The sequence below is a fragment of the Annulohypoxylon maeteangense genome, assembly GCF_022496945.1.
Source record: "Annulohypoxylon maeteangense strain CBS 123835 unplaced genomic scaffold GGS22scaffold_3, whole genome shotgun sequence".
In the NCBI taxonomy this organism is placed as follows: Eukaryota; Fungi; Ascomycota; class Sordariomycetes; order Xylariales; family Hypoxylaceae; genus Annulohypoxylon; species Annulohypoxylon maeteangense.
In genome coordinates this window covers 187,516-206,580 of record NW_025953250.1, presented here as the reverse complement: position 1 = coordinate 206,580, position 19,065 = coordinate 187,516, and the positions used below count along the sequence as shown (strand labels likewise).

The window sequence follows — 19,065 nt, the reverse complement described above, 5'->3', positions numbered from 1 at the left end:
TGCTAATAGGTACCTGATCACACGATATGTAAGGTTAAAAGCTGTCGAAAATCAAATGATCTTATATTGGACGCATCTACAAAGGCTAGTACAATTTACTCGATTTTCTTGTTACTATCTGACTAGGGTCTAACAATGGAGCACTTTACAAAGGATATGAAGTAATGTGCAATTCGAAGTAACGTAAGTAGGTACTTATGTACCCTCAATTCTCCACTCCTATAGGCAATACGAATGACAAAAACGACAATAGATTGACATGTATTCAATAATCGGAGATCCGAGACGCTAAGAACGGAGATTCGAAGATTGCTCGGATTTGGACATGAAGATAGTATGATGATGTGTTCTTGATACCCAGTCACAAGCGGCGGCAGTCCTCGTAGAGACGTTAGGTAGGTTGTGTGAAGGTACCACTGTGCGACTTGCTCAAGGTATATAAAAGGTAATCAGCCATGTACGTATTGCAACCATGGCCTACTACACTTCTACTCTATCAACCACCAAAGCGAAATACGATATATATATCACTCGATATATAGCACAAATTGAGCAACTGCCATCGCAAAACCATGGCCGAGGAACAAGACCAGAAACTCAACGTCATAATAGTCGGATCGGGGCTCGCCGGTCTGGCTGCGGCCCGTGTCCTACGGGAGAAGCACCAAGTTACCGTGTATGAGCGTGGCGAACCTTCAGTTGCAACGGGAGGACAAGGTATCGCCAACTTCCCCAATGCAACCAAGATCATGCAGCAGTTGGGGTTTGACCCCGAGCGGACTGGTTCAGTGCCTGTCCAAGGCTTTAGAACACTCGACAAGCTCGGTAACCTAGTCTTCGACACCGAATTTCCCTTCCAGGAGAAATATGGCGCCCCCGCCTTATCACACATGAGAGTTGACTTTAGAGCCGAGCTGCTTCGTCTCGCTACCGCCCCGTCAAAAGAACTAGGCATTGGTGGCGAGCCTGCGAAGATCGTGTTCAAGAATGGCGCCAAGGACATCGACCCTGAAGCTGGAGAGATTACTTTGGATGACGGAACGAAGGTAAAGGCGGATGTGATCATTGGTAAGAACCTAACTCATAAGCTACAGCTGTATTGTTGCTGATGACAAGTTAATAGCTGCCGACGGAATCCACTCCCGCCTGAGACCGAAGATCGCCGGCCCGAACTCCCCTAAGCCCAAGAAGAGCGGCCTGACATGTTGCCGAGTGGCTGTCTCCGCGAACCAAGCTATCGAAGCCCTCGGTCGCTTGCCCGATTGGTGGCAGGAGCAGAATACCGGCGACCGTCGTATTCTAGTCTTTGAGGCTCGCGATGGCACCGACCGCATCATGGTTATATACGGCCTCCGACACTTGAGTTATATGAATATGTCCTGTATCTTCGTGACGCGGGAAGAGAAGGAGAGTACGACCAATTCTTGGTTTGCCGATGGCGATCGTCAGGAGATGTTGGACATCTTCCACGACTTCGACCCGAGCTTACTCGCGCTCATTGGGTAGGTAGAAATTTTCTTACCATTCTATTCTATGTTCTCCAAAGTATCAGCTAGAACTAACCACCGTGCAGCGCGGCGACCGAAGTAAAGCTATGGGAACTCCAAGACATGGAGCCACTTGATTCGTGGAATAAGGGTCGCGCGATAGTCATCGGCGATGCTGCTCACGCCATGACGCCAATGCAAGGCCAAGGTGCCAACTGTGGTATCGAGGACGCCGAAGCCTTTAGACTCTTGATAGAGCCAGGCGTTACGCGCGATGACATCCCCGCAATCTTGAAGACGATAGACAGTGTTAGGAGGCCACGCGCCGCACGTGTCCTCTCCAACACGCGGGCAACCCAGCGCGGCATCAAAGGAGATGAAAGATACAAGGTAATGGATGACAACTGTACATACCACGGGATATTCAAGATGATTGAGGGCCAATGAGGCGTCTAGAGCTAAAGAGGTGTTGTCCGAGCTTGGTGGCTTGAGGAGTAGGGGCTGGGAATACCGGCTGCCGTCTAGAAACTCATTCGGGTGGTGTAACGAATGATGAGCATCGCATATTTATTTTTCATTGTACTGCATCCTCAGCATATATACGAACTTAGGTTCGGAGCGGAGTTTCTCCAGATCTCCCCTCGTTATATAGGTACCTAGGTAGGTAGGTAGGTAGTTGATCAGATACCTATCGAGTATATACCACTCAGCCCTCCATTCCTCTCCGGACCTTCAGCAAAAAAACTCCTGTGATAGTTTGCCGTTGTTGACAGTGTGAGACAGGCAGAGCCGCACATTCTTGGTGGTTAATTAATTCCGGATGGCTTCCGACGGCTTGCATCATGTACGCTCAATCCTCAAGCCACGGAAACGAAACGGCACAGCATTGACTGCCCAAGTGAGTACCGGTACCTAGCAGGTACCTAGTGTATGAATGTATCGCAAGGCATGCGCCCCTAATCGCCATAGTCAGTGCTAAGAAGTCGGTCAAGCAGGCAGTAGTTCGTTCACATTTCTAAAGTGAAGCTTAAAAAGTGTGATAGAGTCTTGAATTGTCATTGAGGCAACGTCTATTGACATTAGATTACCTAGATGGTTAACTTGTTGGTACAACAAATACCGAGATACCTCATCATTCCTTAGATATCCTGTAATGGGTAATCTAGGTAGGGTTCGATTCTCAAAAGGCATCAATCTCTTGAGGTCCTGAAAAAGAGTAGCAAAAAAGCAGGAGCGTAGCTAGGGACCGATCAACAATACCTCAGGCAATTCAGGCTAGTTGGTCCAGCCCAAAAAGGGTGTGTAGGTATAAATGCAGCACCTTGCAGCCTCTCTGCAAGTCACTATCACATTTGAGAAAGTGAAAGACATGCATGGAAACCAACTTTTATAGAAGGGTATTTCGAACTGAAACAATGGGAATGGCCAGAATCAAATTGAGGAAATTGTCGAAAAATTGGTGATGATAATTTTTGTTTTATTATCTACTAGGTACCTAGGTACCTAAGTTGTAGGGCGCTCGCGCTTCTTGGCAACTGGGCTCATAAAAGTACTAGTACTAGGCCGCTTTTAGATAAAGTGGAGACGGTAGCGGAGCTTTCTTCAACTTCTGAGCGAACATGGCATTATGATAATAGATCCATGGAATACCTATCTTGTATGAGTTTCTGCATTTTCTGGAATCGAATAAAAATTTGGTATAAATTCAGTTGGATCGCCAAGTTGAAATTTGTATTGAGTTATATCGACCGCGAGGCCGATGTTCGGCTCAGTATGGCATCTGAACGATTGGATTTGAGTGGCTTACCTCAGGAAGCACCTACAAAACTTAAGAACAGATTGCGTTATGTAGATGTAGGTTTAAGTTGATTTATATTAATTGTCTGGTTTTGATTCAGGTCTATAACACTTGTAGGTATAGGTTGCAGTTACCGCCACCGCTAAGGAATTTGATGGCATCTATCGAAACAAGAAATACCACCAAGCCGACTTCATAAACACATTGGATCGCGCGCAGGCCGCTGGAGTAGAGAAGATTATGTTAACGGGGATGTCCCTATCCGACGTTTCTATAAATATTGGAATTGCACAGTCCCGTCCGACCCAATGTTTCGTCACAATAGGTGTGCACCCATACCATGCCGCCGAGCCTGATACTGAGGGACCTACGTATCTGGTAAAGTTAACAGAAGCTATCCGAGCCGCTCTCGCTTCGACACCGTGCCCTCTCGCGGCTTTCGGTGAGCTAGGTCTTGACTACGATCGATTAAACTACGCATCAAAGGAGGTACAGATCCGCACCTTCAAATCGCAATTGGATTTATTCGTTGAAAATGGATGGGAACTGCCGCTCTTTCTGCATTGCCGTGCAGCGTTTAACGACTTCGTCGAAGTCATAAGTCCTTATGTGGGGCGATTACCGAGACGTGGCTTAGTACATAGCTTCGTTGGATCCAGAACACAGATGGAGAAGCTTGTGGAGCTCGGTTTCGACATCAGCGTAAATGGGTTTAGCTTCCAGTCGCAGGAGAGTGTTGATATGGTGGCTGCGATCCCGTTAGAGCGCTTGCAGGTCGAGACGGATGCTCCGTGGGGAGAAATTAAGAGTGGTAATGAAGTTTCAAAGCGATATCTGACTAGTGCGTCGCCTTTACCACCTAACAAGAAGAGGGATAAATGGGATGCGACGTGTATGGTGAAGGAAAGGAACGAGAGCTGTACGATTGAGAGAGTTGCTTATGTTGTTGCTGGCTTGAAAGGGGTTACCGTGGATGAGGTGGCGGAAGCGGCATGGAAGAATAGTATAAATATGTTTGGCCTCGGTATAATTGGTAAAGATTCGTGAGCTATATTGTCTAGGTATATCCTAAATCAATAACACTGTTACTCGGAATTCTACCTACCTACACAACTTGCGTAAATATTAGAAATAAATGCTGGAGCCTGGAGATGAATTTCAAGCTTCTAAGGTTTTGTTGAAGGGTTTAGAGTACGATGTCTAGGTACTATATATGCACTGTATTTTATCGCTATACTCCCCGTATGGATAGGGGATTTAGCATTAGTTAGCGATGTAATTCTAGGGAGTTTTAGCGCCTACCGTGTAATTAAATTGCAGGTAGTGAGTCCTACTCCTCCAAACGACGGTTCAACAACAGCTTAAAATAAAGTCTTATAATTACACTTATTATACATTTGATATCACACAGCCCGGATTGGATTAAATGGCTTTGAATAATAGATTAAAAGATGTAGGTTTTGCCTATTTAGAATTCAGATTTATAGCCGTTGTGAAGCTGTTGTTAAGCTGTTATTTAGCTGTTGTGCTCTGAACAACGCCTACCTTAGGCACCTAACTTTGGCATTTCGCGGCGCTATGTCCTAAAAGTGATTTCTCACCTGGCACCTGGCACCTGGCAGTAGGTGTCACTCAGTAATCCGCGCCACAAACAGAACTACTAAAATTACTGATTACCATCACGTGACTCTTGTCACGTTACACAGATGCATCGAATCAGAGTGCCGACACGATTTCTCACGAGCCTTGCTAGTTCATCTTCTAATTCTAATGTTCACTAATCATTAAATACTAAACCCGCCTTTTCTTGATTCTTTGACCGTCAACCAATACAGATCGGTTTAGACTGTTGCTATGACGCTTATTTGGTTTTCATAAGCGAGCTGAGTGCATACAAATCGCGATCAAAGTACCGGAAGTACTTTACGACGGTGAAAGTCATTGGCGAAAGTATTTCGATTTTGCACTCAGTGTGAGTGCTGACTCAACGACTTGGACGCTGTGCTCTGTCGTTGGCCCCCGTTATTGCCGGAGGAAACGGCGGGGAAGGCGAGTCTTATCAAGACCTCACAGGACAAGGTCTCGACCTTAGCTCTTAGACTCGGTACGGAACGCCTAAGAGGCCTTCCGGCTATCTGCAAAGGTACACACCATGGGACCTGGGCCCCTGTCAACAGTGCCTCCCTATGTCCTCGATGTCCCAGCAAGATCCTGCCACCCGGTCCCAATACATTGGGGACGGTTTTCAAGGTCATAGAGGACAACCTAGTCGGTCTAATCCCGCGCATAATAGCTTGTTGTCAGATCCCCTCTCAACAACGCCTATATATCCATTTTCCTCCAACATTTATCGCCCCGTTGGCCAATCTGGAGTAATAGAACCTATTAATAGTGTAAATGAAGGACCTGGTTTGTCCACTGGAACCTCACTGGCTCAACACACTTATTGGGGTGGTGGAGTCCAATCGGTTTCTCAGCCAGAGCACACCGTTTTCCAATTTACTGCTAGTGGAACACCAGCAGCATCGCTGCCAGAAGCACCGCCAATGAGGTACCTTCATACCGACTTACCTGTGCTCAATGTTGAGCAGTATGAGGAGGGGCGTTATTCAAAGCAGCCTTCTAAAGGTAACCCAAAGCCAAATATTCCGGCTGACCACGCCGAAAACGTTCCAAATCCGAGGAAGAGAGGAAGGAAACCAGCAAAACATGATCACCAAAGGGAAGCAAATGAGGAAACCAAGAGAACTAGAGGTCGCCCACGTCTTGAGACAAAAGACCAAACTCCTACCGAGGTTAGTGGATGCCTCCAACCCCTATATCTTGCCAACTGCCTCCCCGTAGTATTTCGCACCAAGAAATTCGATGGGTGACCCAGCTTTTGAATATCTTAAGCTGGTAGACCCTTGATATCTATATATGCGCTTACGTCTAACCCAGCGCCGACGAACTCAAATCCGACTCGCACAGAGAGCATATCGTAACCGGAAGGAGAATGCCATCACAGATCTCCAGGCAAGAATCGACGGATTGAAAGACGTGAACAACGAGATCAATAGTGCATATCAAAATCTTTTCGACTATGCTTCGCAACGCGGGCTTTTGGCTCAGGCTCCCGAATTTGGACAACAACTTCAAAGGCTCCAATCGCTTGTTAAGCAAACCCAAGAAGAGGATATTCCTAGGCTTAGTGATCAAGATAGCCCGGAAGGGAACTCTGATGATAATGTTCGCGATACACGTGAGACTGAAGACATAGCTGCCTTGAACGAAGAGATCGTCCCTATCACGGCGCCTACTACGCTTCCTACTACATTGCCCGAGGGCCGGCCAGTTAATCTTTGGGGTGGGTTTCAGGTATCGCATGAACCTGTGATCCAACAGGAGGCATTGGCTAGTACGTCTAATTTAGATCCTGCATTGATGTCCTCTCAACTGCACCAACATCAGTATGAGATTGTCACGACACCAACTCCTGACAATGCTAGCTTTGGAACAAACCTTTCGGTCGATATGAATTTCGCAAACCCGGCATATACGAATTGGGCGCAACATCCATATAATCGGCTTACTGGTCCTCGAACGATGTCTTTTCACGAATGGGCATTTGCTCGGAGACTCCATAGACACGCTGTCGAAAGGGCATCGGCCCTGATCAACATGCCCAACCCACCCCCAACAATCCTGTCACGGGTTTTCGGCTTTGTCATGTTGTTTGAAACTGTTGATGAGATTAGAGCACGAACAACGGCAACCCTCAATCGGATTAGGCATCAACCGCTAAATTACTGGGAGCATCCTTTCCATCGGCTTGGCGGCTCTGGTACTCATTTCTCAGATCAAGATGGACCCTCTAGTCTTTCGGGATCGTCAGCTTATCAAAGCACCGGTTTTGCCACTGGGCCCTTTAATGAGCGAACGACGAGGGTGCGTGATACTTTATTGGGAGTGTCACAGTATATCAACATGAGCGGTTGGGAAGGGACTTGGTTCGACTCGGGCGAAGTAGAGACCTATTTGGCACAAAACGGGATCGTCATTCCGACAGCAGCTGATTTACATCCCGTTGAGGTCCCACCAAGCGCGTTTTCTGACGTCCAGGAACCTCAGATTCAGCTGATGCAGACCATACCCCCCAACGCTACGCATATGCCGCATGAAAACCAGTCATTCGCTTCTGGTGTATCTGACAATAGCTCGCCACCTACGGGAGTTCCTACCTTTTCGGCAGCGGTAAATGTCCCTAGTACCGTAGGAACACCTACAACCCAAGGTGATGCTTGGCCTCATGTTTCTGTCACGTCAAGCCTTTATGGGACCTCACAGCTTTCAGATGGAAGCATTCCAGCTTTCGCTGGCCTTGATAACATGGCCAATGTCTTTCCGAACACTCAGTCTTACATCTACCCACACCACGAGCCGGTAGCTCCCATACCACCTCCAGCCCCGAAGAGAGTTATCCTGGATGTAAATAAATTTATATCAGGTAAGTTCGCATGCAAACTCTATGAATCCGCGACATTAACTAACTGTATTTTGTAATAGACATGATATCACATGCCACTTGTCTCGGACGTGCTCCCGCTTTCAGGCCGAAAGATATTGCGAACTCGTTTTGGGGTGCTGTGATATCTGATTGATGTGTATCATGCGCAAATTTTCTGCTATTTATACGCGTACGCGATTTTGATTAAGGAGAATACCCGGTATATAAGAAGCGTTCTGTTCATTTACCTACCTATTTTATTCATACATAGGTACCTAGGTATATATCACGGTTATATGGGCGGCCATTTGCCTCGGGCGCACCCGAAATATAAAATTGGAGCAGCGTCTATTGTTTTGTGCAAGGAGTAAGGGGTTGGGTATATATATATATTTTTTTTATCTATAGCCGGAGCTATTCGCTCACATATAAAATACATGTCATCTACACTCTATGAGACCATAGTTGATCATTCTAGGAACTGAGCCGGGCGCGACTCTCGCTCTCTTAGTCGTTTAGCAGCCTCGCTAGCAGCGACGAGCTTATCCCACTGGTCGCTACTCGATTCATCCGTCCTGCCCTCTGCTCTGGCTAACTTGCTCTCCTGTTTCATGGCGCGCTTCTTGCGGATTCTTTGTACTTTCTCCTGCTCAGCCAGGGCCGTCTCTTCCTCGATCAATTTCCGCATGGCGTCCGCCCGCGCGATCTCGTGCAATCGCTCTTCGTTGAGCTTGTTATGCAAATAGTCGATAGCGTGTCTTTTTGTCGTATTTCCAAACGTATTCCCGCTCGAGAAGTCGGAGAATATCGCATCTATCTCGGGAGTGTCTGAGATTATTTCATTTCCGCCGCCGTTAGGGCGAGTCATGCGATGTGTCTTCAGCATCGCACCCACATCCTTCTCCCACGCATCCTCGAGCTCTGCATCGGGTAGCATCTCGTCCCAATAATTTCCTAGGCTATCGTATCGCTCCACGCGCTTCTTGATCTTCTGTGTTAGCACGCGGTTCAGCACCGGCGGTTGCGGCTTCTTGATCCGCAGGAACGGGATGTCTGATGCCATATCCAGGCGGGGTATATGCCTCTTCCCGGACCCGCCAAGCTCCTCCAACGGCCGCGGCCGGTTCGGTGTCGTGTACACGGGCGTCGGGTGCGGGTTATCGGGCGTAGGTTCCGGCGTCACATTAACTAACAACGGCACGGTCTCCTTCTTAGGCGCGGATGTGATCTTCGGCGGGTTGCGGCTATTCGGGGGATGTAAAGCCTTAGCCTCGAGGGAGAGATTGCGCTCGCGCAACCGCGAGCGTAAGAAGGTGATTATGGACTCGTGGTTTAGGTTGCGGGCCCATTGCAGGGTCGGGGGTGAGGACGCTTTCAATAACGCAAGCATCTGGTACCCTGCCTTCAGCGCGGGGAACACGATCCGCGGGCTGGTGTCTGCGCGGTTGCGCCGGAAGGCTCGTCGGATTAGGTGCTTGATCGGGTTACCTGGCCCCCAGGCCTCTCTGAGTTGATCAGGTAGAGGGACATTGGGGGCCTCTTTGAGGAGGGCGCGATAGAGGGCAAAGCCTGGGTGAGAGGTTTGTGTTAGTGATCCTGTGCAATAGTGATGTATCGATACCTATATAAAGCGAGATAGCCGGGTACCTAGCTATTAGGTAGGCACCTAGGCATGTAGCATCCACTAGATGCGCTGGAGATAATAGAGGTTGACTTACATGCTGTCCGATGCCGTGAGTCTCGGGCTGGTATTAGAAATTTTGGCATATGGGCATCGAGGCTTTTAGGTGTTGTCGATGTTGACTGCCCTCCGTTTTGTCCACTTCTACAGTTTGCCAAGGTTCTAAGAGCGAATATTCATAAAGTTCTAAAAATTCAATTAAAAGACGGAATGATTCCGCGCCGACTTAGTCACCCGGGGTCACGTGGGCATATATTAATTTAGTGAGCATTCGGTTAATATGGGCAACATGTTACGCTAAAATGTCAAGAGTCACGATAGTTACGATAATAAGGGAATAAGCTTGCTCATACAATAGAGGATAATGGTTAATTCATTGTTTATTCATGCCAAAACTCCAGGACTTAAACCTTCCGTCCCTTTCAATTGGAGATTCCTCCGCGATGGTTCTGGCCTCGCTATGATGCAATGAGTTGATCTATCAAGCACTAGCACGATCATACTGGGGAAAACATCAAAATCAGAATCTGGGTCTCTTCCAAGACCCGTGTCTAGGATGCTGGAGGTTGCGCGTTGTCTGTCAAATTCAACCCCCTCTCGAAAGCTTCCTCGATGCAACTATCCTACTGGCCGGGGTAAACTGATCCTTCGGGTGGCTGAGGAAGCTTCTTGCACTGACTCGATGCCATGTATCTAAAGTTGACCCGTGATTAGTATATCGTCAATCTATAAAGCCCAGATCTATGCTCGATATAACAACCTCTACTAACCTCCGAAGTTCGATCAGGATAGTCTCCATGGTATTGTCTCGCTTCCAGTTCGCTAAGCATGGTAATTGGTTTGGGTCTACCACTCCATTCCTTTGGTTGACACACGGGAGGTTGACTTGGCTGACAAACTGGATCGTGGGTGGCTTGTCGGGGTACTGATCACCACAGTGCATTTTAACGGAGTAGATTCGGTTCTCGTGTACGCTCTATAATCGCGCATATCAGTTCCCGTTTTCTTGTTCGTCATAGAGCATATAGGTTATAACTAACGTGGGGAGGTCCCAGAATAGTGCCGTTCCAGTCGGACATTAGGAGGTCTTCAGGGTTATCTAAACCATAAGAGCATGCCTCTATTGCACAAATAATCGATCGCAGGTCAGCCTAAACATTTAGATATCGTCCAGGAAGGGTTGAATATACCAGCTCCCAATCCCTTCTCTCCCTTTTCCAACTCCTCCAAGAGACGGAAATTTCGAGGAACTTTAGCGCCCATCTTGGATACAATCAAGTAGGTATGTGTCGAGGAGGGAAATCTATTGTTAACCGGATGAGGTAATTAACTCCGATTCTTAACGTGTTATTGTGAGATTGTAAGTATTTATGCTGCCAGAGCCTCTGAATTGGTAAGAGAGTTGTAACTTGGAACGCAGCCTCACGAAGTTACAGCGATAAAGATGAATGATGCGGGATGGTGGGGTTGAGGTACAAACATGTATTTCGTACCTGGATACCTGGATGGAAGGTTCCGCCGCTCTGGGTGCCTTCTGCTGCGCCCTCCGAGGCCTGCTAATGTTTTAGTAAGCACCCCTGGCACCTTGGATTTACATTGTCTGCCACATTATCTGTGGCTGAAACTGCGATTACCAGGTACCCATATGCTTAGTCATGATCAATTTCTTGGTAAGTGGGCTTATGACGAATCTGGCAAGAAGCTGTGAAGCTTACGACTTACACTAAACAACTAATCAATTCAATCTTCCATCTTTGTTCGATGCCTCACGATAATTAGTTGTCAAATACTTGAACTTCTAACTCGTAGATTTGATCAGATGGATTCTATTCAACCTGATTGGCCAAGATGACCTCACAGCTCCTCTCTACGGAGTTAACCAATCTCATACAAGAGAGTAAACGGAAACATAACGATCTCAGACAGGCATGCACTCACTTAAACTTACCCCTGGCTCAATCTCTATGAGTTTACGGGTAATCTCAATGACACAAACCTTTGCTAATTCATTTCCAGGCAGCTGAAAAGTCTCTCGAGGAACTTAAAGGAATTCGTGCCACAAGTGAATCACACCTTGCTGCTGGTATGCTTCTCTTCTAGACTAACCGGATACCGAGGAGTACTTACGGTATAATGTAGAACTCTCTCAGAAGGTCAATTTTGTCAACCCCTTTGTCATAGCTTGTGGTACAAGAAACGCCAAGTTTACCGGAATCGCCATTGTCTGCTTGTCCCGCCTCGTTCTCGTCACAGCACTCCCACGATCCAAGTTGAGCCCCGTCTTAGAAGCATTACGAGAGGCCACCTCCGCTGGGCTGGATGTCCAACTTAAGATTCTACAAGCTTTGCCATCATTGCTCCAGAATTACTCTAAAGAGATCCAGGGAGATTTACTTGTTACAGCTCTGAATATCTGCTTCATTTTGCAGACGACAAAGAATGGGGTCGTCAACAACACATCCGCAGCTACGCTTCAGCAGCTTGTTATGACCGTATTTGAAAAGGTAGCAGCTGAGGATAGTGAGTGAAGACTTGTACTACGTTGAACTTCAGATATTAATGTCGTTTAGAATTAGCACCTGATGGGAATTTTGTTGGCGATGCCCCTACCGGTGATGGCGCCGTTCAACTTCGCGCCGCGTCTATGGATGCTTACCGTATTTTTAAAGATATCTGCCTAATGACAGAGAATCAACGACCAGAATATCTCAGGTTTACTGGGCTTCCACAGACATTCGGCTTAGAGTTGATAGAATCGGTCTTGAGTCAGCATGCCATCATTTTCACCGACTCTCATCATCCGGAACAGGCACATATACTCCGCACTGGGGTAATGCCCTTTGTGATCAAATCATTATCCGGAAAGCCGAACTTTGCAACTTCCGTACGTCTTGTTCGTATTTTATACACGTTACTCAGAAAACATCTTGATGTTTTACCGGCGGAGGGTGGCGAAGCCCTCGATACACTTACTCAACTACTAGATCAAGACACGGCTGCTTGGAGAAGAGCATTATGTATGGAGGTATTTCGGGGTATATTCTCAGAGCCTCCTCTACTCAGGCGTATATATACCTTCTACGATTCTGAAGAGGGGGAGAAGGATGTTCTTAGGAATCTGACCGCTACGTTTGTTAGGGTTAGTACAGAAAGACCCGTGGTAATTGGTCTGGGCCACCAGTCTACTATCCCCGTCGCAAACCCGTACGCAAATATAGGGGGCTCATCGGATCAGGCAATGCTAGAGGCTAGCGGCGTTACTGGAATTATCGGCGGATCCGTTGGTGAGGGAGGAAATACCGGAATTAGCTCCCAATGGAGTACGGTCCGAGTCGCTTGCATTGATCAACTTGACAAGACTGAACCGCCGTTGGTTCCAGAATCGTACATCTACGCATTAACACTATCTTGCATCACTTCCTTGTCTGAAGGGTTGGCTAAATTCATCTTGCCACTTACGGTTCCTCCCGACAACCGGGCTCGCAAACGTGGTGCTAAGCAGCCAGAAACGGGGAGGAATTCCCCCAGTCTAGTTGATGATGATACCGGTAATCTAAAAACTATAGTAGAGAGGACGGCCACTCTGAATTCTCTCGAGAGATCAGGTTCGTTCAAGAAAAACCCTGTTCCCCTCAATCCTCTGGCAGTAAAGGACCATCCCTTACATGCCGAGGTCGAGATATGCGCGGCTATCATCGACGAATGCTGGCCAGCTATCCTTGCAACATGTTCTACCTTTTTATATGCTGCACTCGATTCGGAATATTATCATGGCCTGGTTCGAGCGTTTCAGAAATTCGCCCACGTTGCTGGATTACTTCACCTTACAACCCCAAGAGATGCTTTCCTCACAACCTTGGGTAAAGCAGCTGTGCCCCCCAACGTATTCACTGCTTGCTCAAATACTGGCGCATCTAAACCTACCGCCGTCAGCCCCGTTTCTGAGGTCCCCAATAGTATCATAGGTAATGCTAGGGGCCTTCTTAGCGTTGATAACTTGGTAACCCCAGTCGGCGCTGCCGGTGAGAGGCAGAGACAGGCATCTATGGATGCTAACACGATACCTCAAACTTTGAACACTCGGAACCTTCTATGCTTACGCGCATTATTGAATTTGGGAATAGCCTTGGGGCCAACACTTAGTGCCTCTTGGTCAATTATTTTGGAAACGTTACAACAAGCCGACTTTGTGCTATTCGCAACTGGGAAGTCTCCCGGTAGAACCCCAATCGCCGGGAAGGGACCGGACCCGAGAGCAGAGAGTGAAGCTTCTTTGCTCTTGGCCAACTTCAGCACTGAGATAAGGGCTGTTGAAACTGCCGCATCTAGACTCTTCGAAAGCACGGTTGATTTTCCTAATGGTGCTTTTGTGGAGGTCGTCGACGCCATATGTGGTCTGCTAGATCAACGAACAGACCAGGCTTCAGAAGCATCAAGCCGACCACAATCATCAGCTTCCCTAACAACGCCAGTGCCAATGACGGGCCTTCGAACGCCGAGTGGTCAACATCGGAGACTTGTCAGCGTATCTACCATACTGCCAGCTGGTCCCAGTCAAGAGGATCAATTTGCCCTTGCGAAAATCGGTGAAATTGCGAGTATCAACATTGAGAGACTTCTAAGCTACCCTCCAGATGTGTCAGGCTGGACGCGCATCACCACTGAGCTTATTAACGCATTAAGCTCCGTCCCCATGCCAGCACAGATTCGAAACCGTGCTGCAGATATTCTTGTGCATCTTACTCTAAACGCAGCCAAATCTGTAGTTGGCTTCGACGACGAAACCCGCGGTCGGGTTCAACTGCGCCTCCTCGAGGCTCTCCGCGACTCCTTGCTTCCACTACAGATGGAAGATCGTGCAGCTTCCGTAGCCACTCATTCAACAGATATTGATATCCATAAGATCATACTCGAGGGCCTTAAAAGCCTTCTTGATGACTGTGGCGATACGCTTCTGAGTGGCTGGGAGATTACGTTCGAGATTATTGGTAGTATCTTCGTTCCAAGAAGATACGGTGACGGCACACGAGACACTGGTGACCAATCCTTCACCCTTACAACACGATCTAGCAAGCTCATTAGATCCGCGTTCAATTCTTTGCAATTAATATGCTCTGACTTCCTCGGGTCATTGCCCAAATCATGTTTTCTTATTCTTGTTGATACCCTGTACAAATTCTGTTCACAGGACGATGATTTAAATATTGCGCTCACGGTAAGTCGCTTCGTATATTCGTGCTCGCCTATCTGCCTTACTAACTTTTCTTTCTTTGTCAGACTGTCACGTTCTTCTGGGTACTTTCTGATTTCTTGTCTGGGAAAAGCAAATTGCTTCCAATTACCGATACTCTTGTTGATGATCCTGATGGCATTTCATTAGTTGAGAAGGCTTCGAATGCTGAAGATGCATCCTCGGACGCTGCCTTGTGGATGCTTCTCTTGTTGAGACTAACTACCGTGACAGCCGACGATCGACTTGATTTAAGAAACAGTAGGTAATTCGATAATTATGTCATGGTTCTATACTAATAGCATGTTTAGGCGCTATTCAGACACTCTTGCGCATATTCGATGCATATGGAGAAAGGCTCGGTCCTGAAGCATGGTCTGTCTGCATCAAGTCTGTCATTTTTAAACTTCTTTCGTCAATTGAGGAGGAACTTGAAGATGTTGGCAAGCAAGACGTTGACGAGAAAATACGCCACGACTGGCATGACACCGCTGTTGTGGTCCTAAATGGCATATCTAGTCTCCTTGCCAATTATCTTGACGTGCTGACTGTCCATCCCACATTCAACTCATATTGGCAGCAACTATTAGGGCATTTTGCTTCCCTACTTGATTTCCAGGTTCTAGAAATTAGCACGGCAACGTTCAAAGCGTTGACCCAGATGCTTTCACAAAGTCAGAACGGTATAAAACAGAATTTTAACAAGACAACAATTGACCTGGCCTGGGATCTGTGGTCTCGTGGCGTTCCTGTCTCTAGAAAAGGCAACACGGGCAAGATCACAGATAACCAAAATTGCCTTCTCGCCTACGTCGCGGCTCTTCGCGACGTGTATCGTCTTATACAAGTTGACCTTACAGTTGACCGCATTCGTCGAATGTTAACGCTATTACGAGAAGTCATGCAAGTGGCGACCCCCGGATCATACATAGCTGATATTGATCATGTCACACCTTTGCAAGGGCAGGTTTTAGAGGTGATAAAATTACTTCGAACTGATCTACCAGGGGCGCCGTCTGCCGTGATATCTCAGACCTCCGAATTCATCTCACTGGCTTTCCTCGAAGAACATGCCATGTCAAGCCAACGCAATTCACAAAAACGCACTTACGTTGCTATGTCTAAGGCCAGCATGTTGATTCTTCAATCATTACTTGTTAGCCACGCATCCGACGTAAAGATCTATAGCGACGGCGCATTCCTGACCGCTCTTACGGCTTTATCGAAGCCGATTGTACTTAAATACAGATTTCCCATCATCACTAAGACAGAGCAACCTTGGAGGTTATCCACAACTTCTGCTTTGGTTATTCTAGAAGCTACTCTCCCCCAACTCCATAAACTCGATATTTCCCGGCCAAACCTACAAGACATTTGGGAGATGATCGTTACTATTGCCAATGGGGTCATCAGTGCAGATTGCGATGCACCCCCAGATCGAGTTAACATTGCGGACGATCAGGATTTTGATATCTCTTCATTCTTGAAACTTCGTGAGCTCATCATTCCTTCTCTAGGTGGAGAAGTTGTAGCGGACAAAACCAGAAAGGTGTTCGCAGAAAACCTATTCCGCATGTCCATCATACATACACCAGCACCTGCAGAATCCGCGCTTATCTACGGAAGCGATGGAGATGACATAATTGGACTCTCAAACCTTTACAAGCCACGAAGAGGCCGTACCATCGATCCACCTCCTGCTAAACGCGAGAAGATGTGTTACATATGTATTGATGAGCTCTTCGCCTTGGTAAGTAACCATAGCGAAGCATCAACACCTCACATAACAGTTCAACCCCCAACGCCTGCTTTTCCTCCACCAAAGGTAGCGGCGAATATGCCATTTGAATCCCCTCATGCTCTCCATGTGCGACTAGCAAGAACGGCAGCACCATATTTAATACTGAGGGCAGCTCTTACACTACGGGCCTACATTGCAGATCAGCCGCTGCGTGGTCGCATGCCGCAACCGCTTAGCCAACGCAAAGAACTATCGCGGATGTTAGAAAGATTAGTAGAGCTTCGAAGCGAACCCGAGGCTATACCCGACACAGCCAATGTCGAAAGCGAGAGCCGTAAACATCTACTCAGACTTTACCCGTTGATTGTCAGCGCGAGCAGCGTAGCTGGCACGAGCGGGGATGAAGGCGTATCGAAGTTGCTGACGAAGGCATTGGAGGTTGTTGGATCGGAATTGGGGATTTGAGATTATTAGTCTTTTATGACGGCAATGATGAGCTGAATTCGCAGGCTATTAGACTCGTGGTTATGTTGAATTACCTTACAGTGGTTTGTATGAAGCTAGGTAGGTAGTATTCTCATAAACATTAGGTAAAACCACAACGCACTCGAAATAATCTTGAGGAGAGTTGCGTACATAGATACTTGCTAGGCACCTACAACCTCTTAGGCTTATATTCATCCTTCGAACTTTTTATTAGCATTCCCAAGGGAGCTGCCGCCTATCTGACACGACCTAAACTCCCATGTCTCGTGCCCCCAATCCACCCCCACCCCATCATGCGTTCTTATGAGTTGCGTGGTCGTTTTAAGAGTGCCATAGAATTACATATCCATACAATAAGACACTTGAGGCCCAAGTAGGATGATTATACCAACAGTGATGACAATGCCTCTACCGCAATGCCCGCCGACGCCATGCTCAGCCGATTTTTGATTGTTTTTTTCTCTCCTTTTCTCTTTCCCTCATGCCGAGTGATATGATAAATCTCAACCTCCTTTTTGATAGATACGGGTTTGGTGTTACAGTGACCTTTTTACGGATTCATGCAATCGTTTCCATCTCATTCCCCATCCGTCCCATTCCTCCTTACCACCCTCATATGTTCGTAAAGGATAACGTGACGTCTTCCTTACCATAGTATCCCGATAGCCGACTGAGCTATCTCACTTTGTCACACATTTCCTCACTTTCTACGAGCCGTGTTATCGAACTCCCTAACCATCGAGTCGACGACACTGGTCTCCTTCTCCGCGGGCTCCTCTGACCTCCCCTTCTCCATCAACTGCTTAGCCATACTCCGGCTCTGCGCCTCGCCCACCTTTCCGTACACACTCAGTCCCGTGGCGATCATACCCCCGATATCTCCCACATTTCCAGGAACAACCACCGCCGTGCTCTCGCGCGCCAGCTTCCCAAACGCATCGACGTATTTCTCCGCGACATTCAAGCTCACCGCACCCTGAGCCGCCGCCCCACCCTCGCTGATACTCCTAGCTACGGCATCAATACCCTGAGCCGTAGCCTTGGCTTTCATGAGGATAGCCTCGGCCTCACCGGACGCGCGGTTGATGTTTTCGGAGCGAAGAGCCTCCGAAGCGAGGATCACGCTCTGCTTCTTTCCTTCGGCTATGTTGATCGCACTTTGGCGCTGACCCTCGGACTCCAGGATCTCGGCGCGTTTGGATCGCTCCGCTGTCACTTGTCGGTGCATGGCTTCGACTACGGCGCCCGGCGCGTGGATATCTCGGATTTCATATCGGAGGCAGGTTACACCCCATGCTTGTGCGGCTTCGTTGATGGCGGCGGTGATGTTGGTGTTCAGGGCGGCGCGCTCTTTCAGTACGTGGTCGAGGGTGAGCTGGCCGATCTCGCTGCGCATGGTTGTTTGGGCGAGTTGGGATATGGCGTATTCAGCGTCTTCTACGCCGTAGCTGGTAGAGGGTGGGGTGTTAGTAAATAGGATTGGTTATATTATGGCCATAGTGGGGGTGTGAGCAAGGTATTGAGGCAGAAAGACATACCTGGCTTTGTATGCATCGAAAACCCTGGTGAACAAGACGCCGTCGAGCTCTAAGGTCACGTTGTCGGCGGTGATGGCACTCTGGCTAGGTATTTCTATGGCGACTTCCTTTAAACTCTTGACATAGGAGATTCGGTCGAGGAAGGGGACGAGGATGGCTAGACCGGGCTCGAGAATACGGTGGAACTTGCCCATGCGTTCGACAATCCATGCCGTCTGCTGGGGTACGAAGCGGATGATGGTGTTGGCGGGGAGTGAGGGGCGTTGGAAATAAGACGGCGGAACGGTGCCGAGGCCGCTGAGACCCGAAGGTGACGGGGCAGAAGATTTGGTAGTATTTTGGAAAGTTCGGACAGCTCCTAAAGTAAGCGTAGGTGCTAGTAGTGATCTTGTTGCTTGTCGAGTTATTTGTCGCGTGGCACCTTGCCGTAAGGCCGACGAAACAACTCTCTTAGCTCTGGTCAGCGACATGATTGCTGCCGTTCCACTTTCCACACACTTCTTTTCCTCTCGTTCCTATTCTACTCGCTGAGGGCCACGTCACAAGTCGAGTCGGCGTGTTAGGAAGAGTGAGTGGGAGAGAGCTTGGAAATTCATTCACAATGATGACATTTCTTTT

The 19,065-nt window shown here is 47.9% G+C and overlaps 7 protein-coding genes across 7 annotated transcripts; 4 read left to right on the top strand and 3 right to left on the bottom strand.

Annotated features, from left to right (window-relative positions):
• The first annotated feature begins 110 nt into the window (after positions 1-110).
• Positions 111-2,162, top strand: GGS22DRAFT_154170 (FAD binding domain protein). The gene is made up of 4 exons (XM_047959996.1): positions 111-183; positions 254-1,068; positions 1,124-1,502; positions 1,574-2,162. The coding sequence occupies exons 2-4, from the start codon at positions 573-575 to the stop codon at positions 1,932-1,934; spliced, it is 1,236 nt and encodes a 411-aa protein (XP_047821586.1). The 5' UTR covers positions 111-183; positions 254-572; the 3' UTR covers positions 1,935-2,162.
• A 1,098-nt stretch (positions 2,163-3,260) lies between these two features.
• On the top strand, positions 3,261-4,332 carry GGS22DRAFT_185129 (Mg-dependent DNase; the record flags this gene model as incomplete). Its single annotated transcript, XM_047964272.1, has 2 exons — positions 3,261-3,341; positions 3,409-4,332. The coding sequence occupies 2 exons, from the start codon at positions 3,261-3,263 to the stop codon at positions 4,330-4,332; spliced, it is 1,005 nt and encodes a 334-aa protein (XP_047821585.1).
• A 726-nt stretch (positions 4,333-5,058) lies between these two features.
• On the top strand, positions 5,059-8,083 carry GGS22DRAFT_88620 (uncharacterized protein). The gene is made up of 3 exons (XM_047968340.1): positions 5,059-6,080; positions 6,226-7,771; positions 7,831-8,083. The coding sequence occupies exons 1-3, from the start codon at positions 5,472-5,474 to the stop codon at positions 7,923-7,925; spliced, it is 2,250 nt and encodes a 749-aa protein (XP_047821584.1). The 5' UTR covers positions 5,059-5,471; the 3' UTR covers positions 7,926-8,083.
• Positions 8,084-8,208: 125 nt separating this feature from the next.
• Positions 8,209-9,612, bottom strand: GGS22DRAFT_154162 (uncharacterized protein). Its single transcript, XM_047959995.1, has 2 exons — positions 9,490-9,612; positions 8,209-9,340 (listed from the first exon to the last, which is right to left on the bottom strand). The coding sequence occupies exons 1-2, from the start codon at positions 9,536-9,538 to the stop codon at positions 8,241-8,243; spliced, it is 1,149 nt and encodes a 382-aa protein (XP_047821583.1). The 5' UTR covers positions 9,539-9,612; the 3' UTR covers positions 8,209-8,240.
• Positions 9,613-9,796: 184 nt separating this feature from the next.
• On the bottom strand, positions 9,797-10,896 carry GGS22DRAFT_154161 (UBC-like protein). Its single transcript, XM_047959994.1, has 4 exons — positions 10,643-10,896; positions 10,493-10,572; positions 10,223-10,428; positions 9,797-10,145 (listed from the first exon to the last, which is right to left on the bottom strand). The coding sequence occupies exons 1-4, from the start codon at positions 10,713-10,715 to the stop codon at positions 10,076-10,078; spliced, it is 429 nt and encodes a 142-aa protein (XP_047821582.1). The 5' UTR covers positions 10,716-10,896; the 3' UTR covers positions 9,797-10,075.
• A 273-nt stretch (positions 10,897-11,169) lies between these two features.
• GGS22DRAFT_154158 (uncharacterized protein) lies at positions 11,170-17,092 on the top strand. Its single transcript, XM_047959993.1, has 6 exons — positions 11,170-11,378; positions 11,469-11,535; positions 11,592-11,972; positions 12,023-14,667; positions 14,730-14,943; positions 14,994-17,092. Exons 1-6 carry the CDS (start codon positions 11,301-11,303, stop codon positions 16,886-16,888), a joined length of 5,280 nt encoding a protein of 1,759 aa, XP_047821581.1. The 5' UTR covers positions 11,170-11,300; the 3' UTR covers positions 16,889-17,092.
• GGS22DRAFT_154156 (uncharacterized protein) lies at positions 17,093-19,042 on the bottom strand. The gene is made up of 2 exons (XM_047959992.1): positions 18,448-19,042; positions 17,093-18,357 (listed from the first exon to the last, which is right to left on the bottom strand). The coding sequence occupies exons 1-2, from the start codon at positions 18,915-18,917 to the stop codon at positions 17,610-17,612; spliced, it is 1,218 nt and encodes a 405-aa protein (XP_047821580.1). The 5' UTR covers positions 18,918-19,042; the 3' UTR covers positions 17,093-17,609.
• Positions 19,043-19,065: the final 23 nt, after the last annotated feature.